The sequence below is a fragment of the Physella acuta genome, unplaced genomic scaffold (genome assembly GCF_028476545.2).
Source record: "Physella acuta isolate Inbredline_101_S28 unplaced genomic scaffold, ASM2847654v3 ptg000224l, whole genome shotgun sequence".
In the NCBI taxonomy this organism is placed as follows: Eukaryota; Metazoa; Mollusca; class Gastropoda; family Physidae; genus Physella; species Physella acuta.
The window spans coordinates 675,696-692,794 of NW_026731743.1; the positions used below are offsets into that span (position 1 = coordinate 675,696).

Below are 17,099 nucleotides of genomic sequence, written 5' to 3' on the forward strand. Positions count from 1 at the left end.
CTAGCTCAGTTAACCAGGCATCACAGCCTCTGTCTAACAGGACTTTCCTGAACTCATGGCACCAATATCTATGATCTAACCCTACCTCTCTAGCTTCTCTTTCAAAAATATCTATCACTACTTCCATGTCCATTGGACCACCGTTACTTTTTAAGCCAATCATCTTAAGACGTGGGACATAAGATTTTGTTTGTTCCACTAATCGTTGGTTACCTAAACTTTGTTGCTCCAGTTCGAGGGTTTTTAATTTAACCATTTCTTCTGATTCTATTCTCAGTTTTTCTAAAGCTCTCTTAGCCTCTCGTTCGGCTAACTCTATCTTTAGTTTTGTTTCCTCTCTATGTTTTTCTTCTGCTTCTGCTAGTTTATTTTCAGCCCACTCTAATAGTTTACTCCCTTGGCAAATTTTATACTTCTGGCCCAATGCCAAGTAATAGCCAAGCGACAGTTTATCTTCACCGCTCATTGTCACAGTCACGGTGGGCGTGTCGGGTAGTTTCTATTGGTCGAAATCAAAGACGAACAATGTCAAGTAGTGGTCAGTGAAAGTCCAGGCACGCAACTAGTCAGTGGAAGGGTTAATTGCGGTCCGTGTAGCGTGACCAGCGGGGGTGTACGTCTGACACGTCTTATTCAAATGTACGACCTATTGTAACTACCGCAGTTAGGGTTACGCCCACTACAACGCTAGCAGGTAACAACTGTTGGTGACGCTTACGCCGAGACTGCCGTGTATGCTTTATGTTAACGAAAAATTCCCAACTAGCCTACCTAGAAACCCCAGTAATGGCAACTCAGGAAGTTTACTTAACCTCTACGACTATAGAGAATTTCACGCGGGTATATCTAAACCCAATGGTAGAAGAAAACCAGAGTAAGTTGCTTGCCGAGAGCACCGCACGAGGGCTGATACAAAAGGCACTTACCCCAGAGTGTGATTGTAGGTCAGGACTGCTGGTCCAATATATCAGCAGGCTGCTGCACCTTCACACGCTCACACACAAAATACACTGGGCTTCTGGGTTGGTAGACTAAAGGACATCAACGATGAGTTTGGTGGACATCAGCGTAGTCTTCACACGGCTCACTTCGTGACTTGTTAGACTCTGGCCAAGGAACACTTCGTATCGGAACGTTGTTTACGGACGTCTGTTGCAGGAACAGCTTCTAACACGGATAGCGTCTTGCGGGAACGGTTGTTACGGGAGCTCGTTGCACAGCACAGTTTAGTTTACAGGAACATGCAATACAGGAACAGCTGGTACCAGAACAGTTTCGTACAGGATAGCTTGATACAAGGGCAGTAACAGTTCTTGCAGGAGCAGCTTCTTACAGGAACAGCTTCTTACAGGAACAGTTGAAATAGCGACAACTTGTGCAGGCAAAATATCATGCGGGAAGCTTCGATCTTGTGAGAGGCCCTTATGTCCAATAGGACGAGTCTCCAGATGTTGCAGACCGGACTACGATGTTGCCGTCCGGTTGCTTAGTCGCCGGCCGAATACGTTGCTGACACTGGCTCGGGCACTAGCCAATAAGGCCGTCGTTGTCTAGGGGTATTTAATTATTCTACCCGAGTCAGCTACAGTGAAGTAATCAACGGAACAGGAGACCTTCTTAGTTTCTGCTGTTTATTAAATTGCTGAATGCCTGTACTGCTGAGCGAGGCTTCCCCTAACCGCTAACGTCGGGAGCGCTTGTGCGAGAGAGAGAGAGACTAACTAACCTGCCTGCATTTATACCCCTGTCTTAACCCCCTAGCTGTTCCCTCGGGACAATGAGCTCAGAACATGTGACCTAACAAATTATCCCCCCTGGCGCTAACAACCCTGGCTACTGGTCAGTATAAAGACTACTATTGTCCTGTCAGAGCGGTCAGTCTCCTTTGAACGTGTCACCTACTTCCATCCCTACTGTGTACCCTGTAATTATCTAGTGAATAGGTGTTTGTGGAATTCTGACCTAACAGTTGTTGAGAATATTCCTGGGGAGGTTTCTGCAAAAAATATATTTCAAATTCGTAGGGGTGGCGCCCCAGCAGGGCGCGATTTGTATTTTCTCTATATACTGTATATAAAAATAAAAGTCGATTTTGGTTTGACAGCGTTCATCCGATCGCCAAGAGAATTTGTGGAGTTAATTAGGAAAATCTAGGGACGGGTTCTGTAAAAAGATCATTTTTAATTTCGCAAGAGAGGCGCCACGGGAGTGTGCGATATTTCTCTATATAAGTGTATTAAAATAATAAAAGTGAATTGCATTGATACCGTTCACACGATCGCCATGAAATTTTGGGAATATCTTGAAAATATTCATGGGAATTTTTCAGCTAAAAATGCATTTTCAAATTCACAGGGGTGGCACCCCGACTGGGCGCGATTTGTTTTTTCTCTATCTACAGCATGTAAAAATAAAAGCCGATTTTGGTTTTGACACCATTCATCCGATCGCCATCAAACTTTGGTGAGTTCATAAGAACACTCTGTGGAAGGGTTCTGTAAAAAATCATTTTTAATTTCGCAAGGACGCCTCTGGAGGGTGCGATTTTTCTCTATATACGGTAAATAAAAAATAAAAGTTGATTGCCGTTTCAAACCATTTATCCGATCGATATCAATTTTCCATGGGCGCCCCCCCCCCTCCCCGGCAGGATGCGATTTGGCGCCCTGGTCTTTCCCGTGAGTGCTATGGCGACTACGTTTTGTCTAAATATTGTGATAGAAAATGGATAGAATTGGGCGTTTCAAACGTTCACTAAATTGAATCAGGCGTGTCCGCCGGCGCCCTGGTAGGGCGCGATTTGGCTGCAAATAAAAATGTCTGTTTTTGCCCCCAAAGGCTCATGAGTCCGCTGAGGGCCATGTAATACCTTTTTTTAATAATCATAAAAATTAACCAAGGTGAGATTATTAAATGGGAGGTTTCTTTTTGTCCGTAAAAAAATTAAACAGTTTCGTCACTTTGCGAATGATACAATTAGCATCTATTTTTAGGCAATCCAATCATAAATTGAGATCGAGTATCTAATAAAAGACCATCAGTAATGCTAACATATTGCATCAGTCACTCTGAGGTTTAAACAAGTGAAATAGCTTTTTTACGTGTTTAATAAAAAAATCCTGTTCATTTGTGTCACTTTTAACGAATGACGCAATCTGCATCATTATTAACAGGATGCTATTCGCACGATGATGCCTGTTAGTTTTAAGGAGCCAGGGTCCGAACGCGGCACCTATGCGGTAGAGTAATCGGGGGGGGGGAGGCTCCTGAGAGCGCCCCTCTATGTTCCTGACACATGGGCGGTCACCGAAGTGTGTTCTTCCTCATTATTTCGGTAAGTGATTAATATACACTCAATGTGTTCATGCGGTAGTGTAGGTAAACCCGTGTCCCGGTGTTTATGATCCAAGCGCAGGCATTGTTTACATTTAAAAAACTCACTTTTAGAAATCAAGGTCACGCGTCTAAGAATATAGGATTGGTATATTTCGTTCGACTTTATTCTACTTCCGCGGCAAAGCGCGGGAACGGGTACGCTAGTATATATATATAAATATATATATATATATATATATATATATATATATATATATATATATATATATATATATATATATATATATAGCTGGATGGAACTGCTTTGCTACGGTAACAATTAATTCAAACAATAGGCTACTCTGTAGAAAACAAAACAACAAAACACATTGTTGGCCGACGACACAAAACCATTTATAACACATAACATAACATAATACAACACTATAATACACACAACACAACTAAAAACAAGAAACGCAATACAATTTGTTTTGTAGTCAGCATAAAAAAAAAACAATCTGCCGCATTGGAATATTAATTAGGTCAAGCGAACTGCAGTAGGGTGAATTATCACTTTCTTAATACAGATATGTCTACACATTTAATTATAATTTTCAAATTCAACCATATAAAAATTTACTTTACTATTTAGTATGATTGTTCTTCGTTTTTACAAAAAAATAATGTTTAAAATCACATAAATGCTAAAACATCACAGAAAAAAAAAATTGAGTGCGGTATAGACAGAGCTTTTAATGCTTCAATTATTCTAAATCTAATAGGTATAGCATTCTGAGTTAGAATCCACAGTAAACTTAATTTTAGCTGAACTATTGCAATTCAAATCTTTTCATTTTAACTTTCTCGTAGGCCCCCTATATACGAAGTATAGAGAAAATCTTGTACTCGTGAAAAAAAAATTGTTTTCAAAATCCAGATTTTTGCAAATCTCGACGTTTTACACACCCCGGAAAAGCTTTTGCAATCTTGTCCATATGTCTGTGTGTTTGTGTATGTGTGTGTTTGTGTGTGTTTGTGTGTGTGTCTGTCTGTCGGTAAACACGATAACTTGAGAACCGTTACAACTAGTTTGATGAAATTTCATATATAAGTATTTTATCATAATCGTAGAACCGTATCAACTTTTGAGTGATTTCCGATAACCGGAAAAGGTTTTCTACTTTGAATTTTTCAAAAGCCTATAACTTGAGTACTATTTCAGAAAGATAAATGAAATGTCACTTGTAAGTAACAGATCTAATTCTATACTATCTTTCAAATTTTGAGTAATTTCCGTTGACCGGAAGTAGTAATTTGCGCAATTTTCTTTCTCTCAAAAAACGAATCTCAATTTAAAATATTGCGCACTATTATGCACATTCTATTTGGCGTTCAATTGGTGTGAAATTCTTTTTTCTACGAGATTTCATTCTATTTTAAAACGTTTAAGTATTTGAAATGGATTAAAATCATGTATATATCCTAATATATATATATATATATATAATAAAGTACGCGTTAGATCACTGTTTTGTTCACACACCTGTTTACTGTTAATTATAAAACAATAATCACAAAGGTTTATCTGTTATAAAAAAGCTATGCTTCAGGTTGTAAAATAACCAACTATAGTTATTCCTTTATTTGAAGATGTTGATTTATCTTTTGGAGGCAGTGATACTCTTATCCATAGTGCTTTTATACTGTTTTACCAGAGGTATTTAAGTATATGTTCGTCAAGTACATCTGTTTATCATGATTCATACTAACATTCTTGAAGTTGTGTTAGAATATGTTTATTTTTGTGTATAGTTATTCCGATTACTACCCCCCTTCCCACCATATATAGCTGCATAAAGATATTTAGCATAATCAATCTGTACTAGATGCCTTTGGTCATCTTCTCGATTGTCATACAAGGGATCTAGAGTTTCCCTTCCTGCTAGTATTAACATATCAAAGATAAGCCAAATTGTATTCTACGGGGAACACTTAACGTAAACAATTACCTTACGCCTCTAGACTGATATTGAAACCTAAACTTATTTTGCCTCTTGTATAAAAAGGATGGCTGGATTGAGCCTGGTAACTAAAGCATAGTTTACACTTGTAAATTAGATCGAAATGTGAGTGGTTGGAGGTCTATACCCAGCAGGAATGAACAAACAGCAGTTCTACGATCACTATAGTGGACAGTAAATTCCTGGAGCTGAGATAGACGACGGTAAGTATTACAATAAGTAAAATATACATCTAATTGGATGAGTTGTTAAAAATGCGATATTTAGGGTACATAAAATAACAATAATTAATTCGTAGTTGCAGTAATGTGTTTGCTATTTTGCGTGTGTGTGTGTGTTGAGGAGTGTGTTTTAAATTCAATTTATTTATTATCTGATAATGGCGCCATTATCCTAAAAAATGTTTGTAGAGGGAGCTGCAGCTCACCCTTGTTCCTCCCCCCCCCCCTCCTCAACTTCGAACGCTACTTTAATAATGGTATTGTTTTAATATATCAGATAAACAGGAGTATTTGGGACTGCAATATGTTTAAAACGTAGTTGTAAATGAAATGATAAAAGTGGTTGATCAAAGGGGGTAAAGGTGATAGATTACCAAGACATATCAAACGGGTAGGTTATTAAAACAAAATACTAAAAATATTTTTTTAAATATAGCTTATCAATTGGAGCCTACTGGAAAAGTTTTTTAATTTTTTTAAAGTATATTATACATGAAAAACAAATACATATATAAGTTTATACCATTTTATCAAACACGTTTGTTTAGGTAAAGCTTAAATTCTAATCTGTAGTGATACTGACTTTTAAATGTTTTTTTTTTTACCATACACTTACCTGACTAGTATACCAATATGTTCTTATTGTATACAAAAAATAGGAGCTCCGATCGAAATCTTTATTTTGCCAGAACAAAGTCAAGTTTTCAAACTCTGTTGCTGTATAAGGGATTCCCGCGAGATCAGGGGTACATTGATGATGTCTGATGTTTAAATTTTGTGTCTCTTGTGAATTTACGCCTAGTTCCAATATAGAGTGAAATGTAACTGTAAATATTTGAAAGGGAAAAGACCGTGAACATAAGTTTGAGCTCACCATAACATCACAACTTTACAATTTTATGTGTGTGTGTGTGTGTGTGTACGTATTTTAATGTACTTTGTTTTTAAATTTAAAAAAAATGCCACTTCGAATTCGACAAAACAATTTTTGAAAAAAATCCAGATATATACAGGTAAAGCAAATAAGGAAATATTATAAGTTAAAAAAACATTAATACGATTAGAGTACAAAATGGAATTACCTAAAATAAGGTTTTTTATAAATTAAAATTTAAAAGAATAAGCATCATTATTATACAAATATGAAGATTACACCTAACAAAACACATCCTCATAAAAGACACCAACCTATAAAGTCCTCACAACGTTTTGAGGCGGGCCGTTGCATATTTCCATTCTTGCTGATGTAGCTAGAGCAACAAAATTCGCCTATGTCATCGAAGCTGATATTTATCATATCGAGTTCCAGCCTGAATGTGTCCCTATTGAAAAGATCACGACTGTTCTTGGGATAGTGTCCAAAAACCCTAGTACGCCAGTGAGTTTTTACACCAGGTGTTACGCCAGTACCAAACTATACAAGGATTTAAAAATAACAACAAAAATTATTATGTAAATTCTACAGAAACGTATTCCCAGAAACCTGTGTTGTATACTACTTTGTTCATCATATTTTTTTTGTAATAGCTGTTGAACTAACACCCATTGATTCTGATTAAAAACAATGATATTTTATGTTTGTTGCTCAGTTAATTTTAATAACTTCCTATCCTAAACATTAACTAACACAAACACACTCATATATATATATATATATATATATATATATATATATATATATATATATATATATATATATATATATATATATATATATATATGTGTGTGTTTGTGTATATATATAAATATGTATATATGTATATATGTATATTATTATATATATATATATATATATATATATATATATATATATATATATATATATATATATATATATATATATATATATATATATATGCACATATATAATTTTATGTTTACGTTTATGTTCATGTTTATATTTATATTTTTTATATATATTTGTTGTTCTTCTTTTTGAAATTAATATTCACGTATGATATTTTCTATGTAACAATTCCTATGTAACAATTCCTAATGATTATGATTTCAAGACCAAAAAAAACAAGGTTCCAAACGTATTTTAAAATATGAACTTCCAGTCTACCTACCCTACTAAACGAGTAAAAGAATTTTTTATTCCAACTCAGCTGCAAAAAATAAATGCCTTCAGGACTCCCATTTTCAGGGACACCGGCAAGATCAGAATCACAGACAACAGTAGCTTCTGAACCTTTCTTTAATTCTTTTGGTACTATTGATTTATGTAGTACTGAAATAAAATCACTTAAAGCTTTAATTGAGCATATAATAGGGCCTACTGATTTTCTTTTATTGAAATGGCCGGCGAAAGTCGAAATTAAAGAAAAAAAAAAAACATTAATAAATGAATATATGCTGTGAATTGAAATGAGATATGCACCCTTTTGCTGATGCATATATATATAGAAGGAATGACGCCCTGCGCGTCAATGGGGTCTCATAATTTGAAACATTCGAGGAAACAAGTTATGATAATATTCAATTTGTATTTGATTTGAAAGGTATCATTCATTTAAAAATGAAAATATGATACAATTCAATGTGTCTACTTTTATATTTATATACATTTATAATTGTTTATAGTGTATGTTGGTACAAGTGATCTCATTTTCTAATTAGATCATGTAAATGTAAAAGACGATTGCGTCATTCTCAGAGTGACGAAACTCTACAGGATTGTTTCTTAACACGTGACAAGATAATATTAGATATTTTATAAACGCCATAGTCATTTATCGAACAGTTACCTTAATAGCTAAGGTAGTAGTATTTTTATATGTTCGATCTCAATATCCGATTGGATTATCATTAGATTCAGATTACGTCATTTGCAAGGTGACGCAACTGTAAATTAAGGTTTTTCAATTTTTCAATGGTTACTTTTTTAATCTAAAAGGGCGTTATTCATTGTAAACTATGGTGGTGATATATATTTAGATTTGAGTAGCCCTTTGATTTTTTTTGTAGAAAACCTCTCGGGGGTTTTCTATTATTTTGTTTAGAACTGTAGGCATTTTGTAACAGTTTTTTAATGGACATTGTTTGCAAAATAATCTACGCATTGTTGATTTTTCTGATTATTGAAAAATCAATTTTCCTTATTTTTATTATAGAGACAATATCTTATCTAGTGAGTACTTGTGCGCCGAAAATGAAATTTGTTTTCGCAGAAAGCAAATCCCGGGAGTACTCTAATCACCCCCCTAAAGTATTTGACGATTGGATGAAAGGTGAAGTAATGAATAATTAATAAACAAATCCACAAACCAACAAACCCACATACTCATAAACTTAGAAACACAGAAACCTACAACCATACTTATATATGGATAGAGAGAGAGTGAGTGATATATATATATATATATATATATATATATATATATATATATAGAGAGAGAGAGAGAGAGAGAGAGAGAGAGAGAGAGAGAAAGAGAGAGAGAAGCGAGTGATAACCAAAGCGACAATAATATTATTTCTTAATAAAAGGTTTGACATTATCGTAAAGACCCTGAATAGAAAATGTAGACTCATATGACATAAGATTTAAAAGTCATTAAATTTGATTAAAATGAAAACTAAATGTGAGATACTGAACGACTGTTGTTAGATGTGGGGCATTTTTATCCTATTCTCACCAAAGTAGTTTGAGGTACAATTGAAAATTTAAAACAATATTTAAAACAAATACATGTTAGTTAGTCCCATCATAAAAGGAATAAAGAATAAATCCTAAAAATGTCGACTCTATTCAAATGATGGTGAAGAAACAAATGTGTATTTTTTGAAAATCTCTGTACAGAGTTATTTCACAAACAACTTGCGCGGGACGAAAACTGTTGGACTAAGTTTATTTTTTGCTTTATTTTATGCTGGCACATGTACGTTTTGGTCTAAAAATTAACGGAATAATTCACTGTTCAAATTTTACTTTATCACACTTTTTACGACTCTCCTCAATGTGAATCAGATAACGTAAGTATGTTTTGTATGCGCAAATTAGTACCAAAGTAAAGTAAATTATCATAAATTAGCTTATAAAGTCTATATAATCAAACTAAAATAAGTTAATAGAACTATGTAGGTTCAATAAAGTTAGCTAGGTTTTGTAAGGCTATAATTTGAAATTGTAAAAAAAAAAGATTTAGTTTAATAATAGGTTACAGAATATATTGAATAATATACAAAATGTAAGTTTAATTAAATCTAGTACAGTAGTAGTATTACAGTAATTTTATCCCTCTTAGTATAAGAATAATAGAAATAATAGAATCGAAGAGTAATAGTAAAGAGATGATTTTTTTTCGGATCTCCTCAATTATCTTAATATATTACTTAGTATACTCTTAGTCTTATGTAGTGATCTTGACATAGTTTATGGACCATCCCATTAGCATAGGTTGAAAATGTCCGATCTGCATTGCTTAAACATATATCAATACAGTATTGTAAGTGTTTATATATTAATTAATCTTTAATGTTTATTTCAATGGGGTATAGCCTAGTAGTTTATTTATATAATATAATATAACACCCCTGTCACTACAACACAGTGACTATATTAATCAAAATTAAAAATACAAGTGTTCGTACATTTATTATTATTTTGCTGTTAAATATTTGTTGAATATGTCAAGCCTTAATAAAACCGGAAGTCATTTTTTTTACTTATTTCACTAATTGAAAATGTTCAATTTTGTTTTGAAAAATATACTTTCTGGTGACAAACATATGGAACCATTTTCAAGTTTATTCAGATAAACACTGATTGGATTTCGCGCATTTGCTGGCGAATATATTAATTCTAATTTAATGCTTACATTTGTTTAAATTGAATGTGTGGCTGGTTTAATGGACGAATGTTTATACGTTTTCTAACTTAAGGTAGCGCTAGGTCTGTATACCTTTCCACTAGTTTATAGCTGAACCTCAGTAGAATTACAAAATGATGTTGATTTGTATAATATAAAATATTTTCATATTATTTTTGTAATTAGTAAGTGTTTGTGTTAAAAACAAAGGTTGAACATTATGCCAGGAGTTTCTTGACATTTATTTGTGCAAGTCATCTTCGCTTTTCTTAGCCCTATTGGTACAAATTATTTGTAGAAGTTCAACACTAGATCTAGATCTAGATTTAAATACAACAAAGTCAACATTGGTAATTTCTTGTCAAAGAATTAGAGACCTAAATTATCAGTTTACCTTGTGCTGATATGGCCCAGACACCCAGGAATGCTAATGCTACCGTAATCAGAGCCATGTTTGCTTGTTCCCTAACTCGTCAATGTTATGATTTCTTATGTTCTTTGATTTCCGTTTTTTATCTTGAAGTCAAAACAAACGTTTTAATTGCGCACCAATTTTATGTGTAACAAAAATGCACGCCTTTATTTAAAAACAAGCCATCAGTACCCGTTACATTGGAATTGTAGGCTTATAATTTAATTTTCTCGTATACAAAGTATAGAGAAAATATTATAATCATATTGTAATCCCTGAGTCGGAAAAACAGATTTGAAATCGTGTGCGCATTTCTGTGTGTGTGTGTGTGTGTTTGTGTGCATGAGAACACGATAAATTGAGTACCGTTACAGCTAGGTTGATGATATTTCATAAGTATCATATCAAATGGTAGTTCTTTATCAATTTTTCAGCCATTTTTGGTAACCGGAATTTACACTTGTTTTACTTTTAAATTTTTAAAAGCCGTTAACTTGAGTATTGTTTTAGATAGATAAATGAAATTTGACATGTTAGAAAGAAATCTAATTCACTGCCTTATGTTAACTTTTGAGTAATCTCTGTTTACCGGAAGTAGTAATTTGCGCTGTTTCCGATTTCTCTAAAAACGCATGTGAATTTATATAGGAGGTCTACTAATAATGTTCCACACTATTATACTCATATTGTTTGGTGTCTACTCGAGATTCTATTATATTTGAAACTTTTAAGTAATTAAAACATGGATTTAAAATCATGTCTTTATCGGCCCGAGTTGCCATCCATCGTAGTGTTATATAAGAATATTCGAGAAAGTTTAGGGGAGATTACTCTCAGTTTACTTTTTAAAAATGGCATAGGCCTACCTGTTTAAGGGAAAAAATTTTATAAAATAGTTTTTGGTCAAAAGACAATGCGCTTTACTATATACTCAAAATTATTACTGACAAAGCATATAAATAGCTTTATAGCTAAAAACCCAACACATTTTATACAACATTGACTACCAATAACTTTTAGAAAAAGGAAGTTATATACATTACTAGCCGTGCCGACCAGGCACTGCATTTGTTTAACTGAAAAACTTATCTGTAAAAGGCCGTGAAATATATATGTTTAGTAATCAGAATGTAACCGGTAATTCCCACCCTAACTGCAACCAACCGAAACCAAAACTAACCATATAAAAAAACCGCACACAAACGCAAACACAAACACAAAGATAACACAAACAAAAACGAAAACAAAAAAAACGAAAACAAACCAAATGCAAACACAAACTTAACCACAAATCTCAAACTTAACTCAAACACAAAGGAAACGCAAACATAAACGCAAAGTCTCACAGTCTAGCCCAGGGCGCGAAATCACATCATGGCGGAACCGCCTGTTTCAGCTTAGTAAACAACTATAGTACCCCAATTTATTCATAGTCTTTTGCAATCTCATAGTCTATCGCACTCTTTTAAACGAACTTATACACCATAGTGCTCAAATTATAGTCTAGGGTGCCAAATCAAATCCTGCAGGGGCGCTAGGGGTTTTGCCTGTTTCAATTTAGTGAAAAATTTCAATGCTACAAGCTTATTCGTAAACGGAAAGAAGTAAACATAGAGAACAATTAGTAGCTGGCTACTTAACTGTTATTGATTTTTAAAAATATATTTGTTGTGCAATGCAACGCTTTTCTTTATAGCTATTTAAATAGTAGTCTATAATTTATTTTCTAATTTTAGTGCATTAGAACATAAAAGCTTGTTATTAAAACGTTTTTTATGAAAAATGTTTAGTACTTTACATTTTTTTATTTACAATAGAGCACGGGTTCCCAACCTGGGGGTCGCGACCCCCCCCTGGGGGTTGCGAAGGACTTTCTGGGGGGTCGCCAACTGATAAACTTTGAAGCTATAAAACACAAACAAAGCTGATAAAAGAAATAGTTTCTTCGATCTTGCCTTTACAATAGAGAACGTAGTTAAACTTTGCACTGCATAATGTACCGTTAATGTTGAGTTGTGATAAATTGTTATTTCTAATATTAACAGCGATACACACAAAAAATGATGTATTTGGGTTTGTATGACTAATTAATGAGTTGCTTATAAACAGTAGAAAAATAGTTGTCGACCATAAAAGACATCAAACTCGGAGGGTGTAGGGGAGATTCCAGATTTTGGTACAGCGAGAGGGGAGGGTTATTCAGAAAGTATTACACGCTTTTGCTTTGCATTTTCAAACAGTTATGATTATAAATTGGATTTAAGCTTTTCGGCGTTATTAAAATGTATGTTATAAATTGTTATAAGATAATTGATCAATTGGCTTACTTTAATTGTTGGCAGAACACAGAACAAAATAAATAGCTGTTTTAAAAACAAAATAGCAATATGTAAGAAATGTGGGATTACGGATGTATGCGATTAACTTTATGTGTGGGAGGTCTGGATTTTAGTAAAAATTGAGAGGGTGTGGGGGGGGAATGAGGGAACAAATTGTAACATCGTTATGGACCTTCCCATAGTCATAGGTTGAAAATGTCTGATCTGGATTGCATAGGCATATATTAAAATAGTATTTTAAGTATTGATATTGATTAGCCTTTAATTATTTCAATGCGGTATAGCCTAGTATTTTATTTATTTAATATAATATAACACCCCTGTCACTACAACACACTGACTCTATTAGTCAGAATTAAAATAAAAGTATCCATCTATTTATTGTCTGTTTATGATTAAGTATTTGTTTGAATATTTCTAGCCTTAATAAAACCGGAAGTCATTTTGTACTTATTTCACAAATGTAAAATATTCAATTTTTGTCGAAAAATATGCTTTCTGGTAACAAACATATGGATAGGCACTAATTGGAAGTCGCTCATTTTCTGGGAATATATTAATACTAATCTAATTCCTACATTAGTTTTAATACTGTATAGCATAAATGTGCTGCTGGTTTATTGGACGTACGCTATTACGTTTTCGTATACCTTATCACTAGGTTATATCTGAACCTCAGTAGATTTACAAAATGTTGTTTATTTGTATTATGTAAAAGATGTTCGTATTATTTTTTTAATTAAAAACAAAGTTCAACATTATGTCAGGGGGTTCTTGACATGTTTTGTATACAAGTTATCTTCCTTTGCATCAGCCCCATTGGTACGTATTATATGTTAAAGTTCAACAACAGATCTAGATGTAGATCTAAATAAGAGTTGGCCTTATGACAAAGAATTATAGACCTAAATTATGAGTCTACCTTGTGCTGATATGGACCAGACACCCAGGATTGCTAATACTAGCGTAATCAGAGCCATGTTTGCTTGTTCCCTATCTCTTCATGTTTATAAAGTACTTATGTTCTGTTATTTCCGTTTTTTAAATTTTGAACTCGAAGACCCAATTTAAATGTTTTAACGCGCACCAAGTTTATGAATAATACAAAAATGCACGCTTAAAAAAAGCCATTAGTAGCCCTACCCGTTACACGTGAATTGTAGACTTATATTTTTTTTTAAATGTTATACTTGTTGTGGAGAAATATTTTATAAAATAGTTATTGGTCAAAAGACAATGTGCTTTACTACACATTTAACTATATAAGTGAACAAACAAAGACATAGCTAAATAGTTAAAGCCCTATACATTTAAATTAACATAGGCTAACAATACGTTTTCATGCAAAGGTCAGTTGCAGAAGTTTAAAAGTCTCTGTGACTGATTTACAAGCGTATATTGTTCAGTTTTATCAAGTAAATGTTCAGTTAAGTGTACAAAAAATCAATTAAATTATCGTCGTATATGTATTATAAAATACAATCATGTTTTATGCTAATATATATATAACGACCCACGTGTGTCTTTTTTTACGAGAGTGAGGCAAGCGAGACGATCATTCACCAACTACGTTCATGTTTACAAAATCGACCGGTTCTTACATTCAGAAGTTTGGCGTGGGATCATAATCACAATTAAAGGTAACGTATTTTGTTTCGGAATGGAGGTGAGACAGAAGACGTGTCAGTTTAGCTGAAATTAGAGGTGTTCATCAATGAAAAAAATGTTAATTAGCAGCCAGGGGCGTAGCGAGGGGGGGGGGCGGGGGGGTGCGGACCGCACCGGGTGACACCATTTAGGGGGGTGACACCAAGGCAAAAAATAGCAAAATATATAGAGAAAAACTCGAGGGGGGGGGGGTGCAAATCGAAAGTTTTTGAGGGGGGGGGGTGCAAATCGAAAACTTGAGGGGGGGGGGGGGGGTGCAAATCGAAAATTTGAAAGTTTGTCCCTGGGAAGGGTCTCTATGCCTCTGGGGGGGGGGGGTGACACCATTAAGTGCCGCCACTGTTAGCAGCTACATCCAAGCATCGAATTCTAAATTGATTTGCAGTTTTCCAACATGGTGTCAATCTGACTCATTTCGTTTGACATTGTATTTTGTTCTGATCAGTATACATTTTTACCGTTTAAAGTTGCAATACTTGTCACCCTTTCCCCGTCTCGTCCGACTTATAATGTCTAATATCATTAATTGCTCACCCCCTCGCACTAACCATTTATTGAAAATCACACCAAACCTTTTTTTTATTTCTCTGTAATTGTGCTAAGTTTTCAGTTGGCGCCGATGCGACCTTCTCGTTACCCGTGCAATAGCTTTAAACTGCTCATTGATAATAGTAAAATTAAGTTTAGCTCAGAGGCGTAGCGAGGGGGGGGGGGGGCGGGAAGACATATGTCCCCGGGGGGGGGGGTGCAAATGAAAAGTTCGAGGCGGGGGGTGCAAAGCGAGAGTTTGTCCCAGGCAACAAACCATATTCATCTAAATAAGTATGTAAATCATATTACATGATACATATAATACAGTATACACAATTTTGAATAATTTTGAAATATCGTTATAATTTTTTTTTAAATAGTGAAGTAAGAAGTACTGTATGAAAAAAAATATAAAAAATTACCATCATCCATGGTGATCAGCTGGTCAACATTCTCACAAAAGTGAGAAAGGGAAATGGAACAAAAATTTCTTCTACTAAAAAGAGTTCACATTTATTAAGTTAGGAAGATTATAATAAAGGGATGCAACACTATAGTTAATGTGGCAACAGGGCATTTCCCCACTGTCAATTACCCCCCGTCCCCGGGCGCCTACCTTAGGGGGGAGGGCGCCAAATCCAAAGTTTGAGGGGGGGGGGGGTGCAAATGAAAAGTTCGAGGGGGGTGCGAATCAAAAGTTTTGCTACGCCTCTGGGTTAGGGTTAGGGTTAGGGTAAGGGTTAGGGTTAGAGCTAGGGTTAGGGTTAGGCTTAAACCAATGTCTAGCGTTGGTTTTGGTTCTGTGTGAAGTTTTAAGCTAAGCTGGATGCTTAGGTTTTGTTATTTCTCTTAAGGTTTTAATTAAAGTAGTATATAGGTATAGAATACTAGTTAGAGTTAGGATTCTAACTTGAGAGGCGGGGATTAATTCCCCGTGGGGTGTAATTGACATGGGGGGTGTAATTGAAAGGGGGTAATTGCTCCGGGGGGTAAATACGGGGGTAAATGTCCGGGGGGGGGATAATTTCCAAGGGGGGGGGGGGGGGTAATTTCCTGTAGCCAGTTAATGTGTATCTGTAAAATTAAAGATTTGTGTGTGTGTTCACAAAAGTACTTTGCCATATGGCAAAAGTATGCTATATACTATATAGGGTTAAAAATTGTAATTTTTTATATGGTAATTAAAAACGGTTTATAAAGAGACAAGCAGGTTTCATATTAAACGTTAATTCAATACTATAAACATGATGAAAAATAATTATATCGACACGATACGTCGACTACTGCTTTTGTTATGAGTAGTTAAATTAAAGTGTATGTACATCAGCGTAGTACCAACACAGCAAGAACTTCACTTCTCTTATTGATGTCGCCAGCAGCTAAACATATAAGGTTTCGCCAACCATATATTAGAACACCGATCTAAATAAAGAAATTTGACGCAAAATGTTTGTAATAGGCTTGGAAAGGTGGATTCAAAAGGTTCTAAATGGTTGTTGCCAGAAAGCATATTTTCCAACCAAAATTTAATATTTTATAATATTTGTGAAATGCGATTTTTTTTCAAATTTTTTAAGATTACATAGTATTTTCAAACCTATTAATCGACAATCATGGAAATAAAATAAAGTCGGGACGGTTAATCTTCCTAATAAAAAGAATCAAAACTTGATTTATTTACGTTTACAAATTGTAATGCTACTAAATGATGTTCAATAAAAAAAATTTCCGATTTTATTTTTAGAAAAATATTTTTTTTGTAGCTTATTTCACGATGTAAA

The 17,099-nt window shown here is 34.3% G+C and overlaps 1 protein-coding gene across 2 annotated transcripts in view; it reads right to left on the bottom strand.

Moving 5' to 3' along the window:
* The window catches only part of LOC131937886 (uncharacterized), a 47,566-nt gene extending 33,447 nt beyond the window's left edge, over nucleotides 1-14,119 (bottom strand). The window contains exons 1-4 of one of the 2 annotated variants that reach the window (XM_059295585.1): nucleotides 14,042-14,119; nucleotides 7,630-7,790; nucleotides 6,749-6,974; nucleotides 6,177-6,385 (exon numbers count right to left, since the gene is read on the bottom strand). In XM_059295585.1, coding sequence (XP_059151568.1) covers nucleotides 6,177-6,385; nucleotides 6,749-6,974; nucleotides 7,630-7,790; nucleotides 14,042-14,099 — 654 coding nt within the window. In that variant the 5' untranslated portion in view covers nucleotides 14,100-14,119. Of the gene's footprint in view, nucleotides 1-6,176; nucleotides 6,386-6,748; nucleotides 6,975-7,629; nucleotides 7,791-10,762; nucleotides 10,882-14,041 lie in introns of those variants that run through there. The other variant, XM_059295584.1, reaches the window with a different exon arrangement.
* Between the last annotated feature and the right edge of the window lie 2,980 nt (nucleotides 14,120-17,099).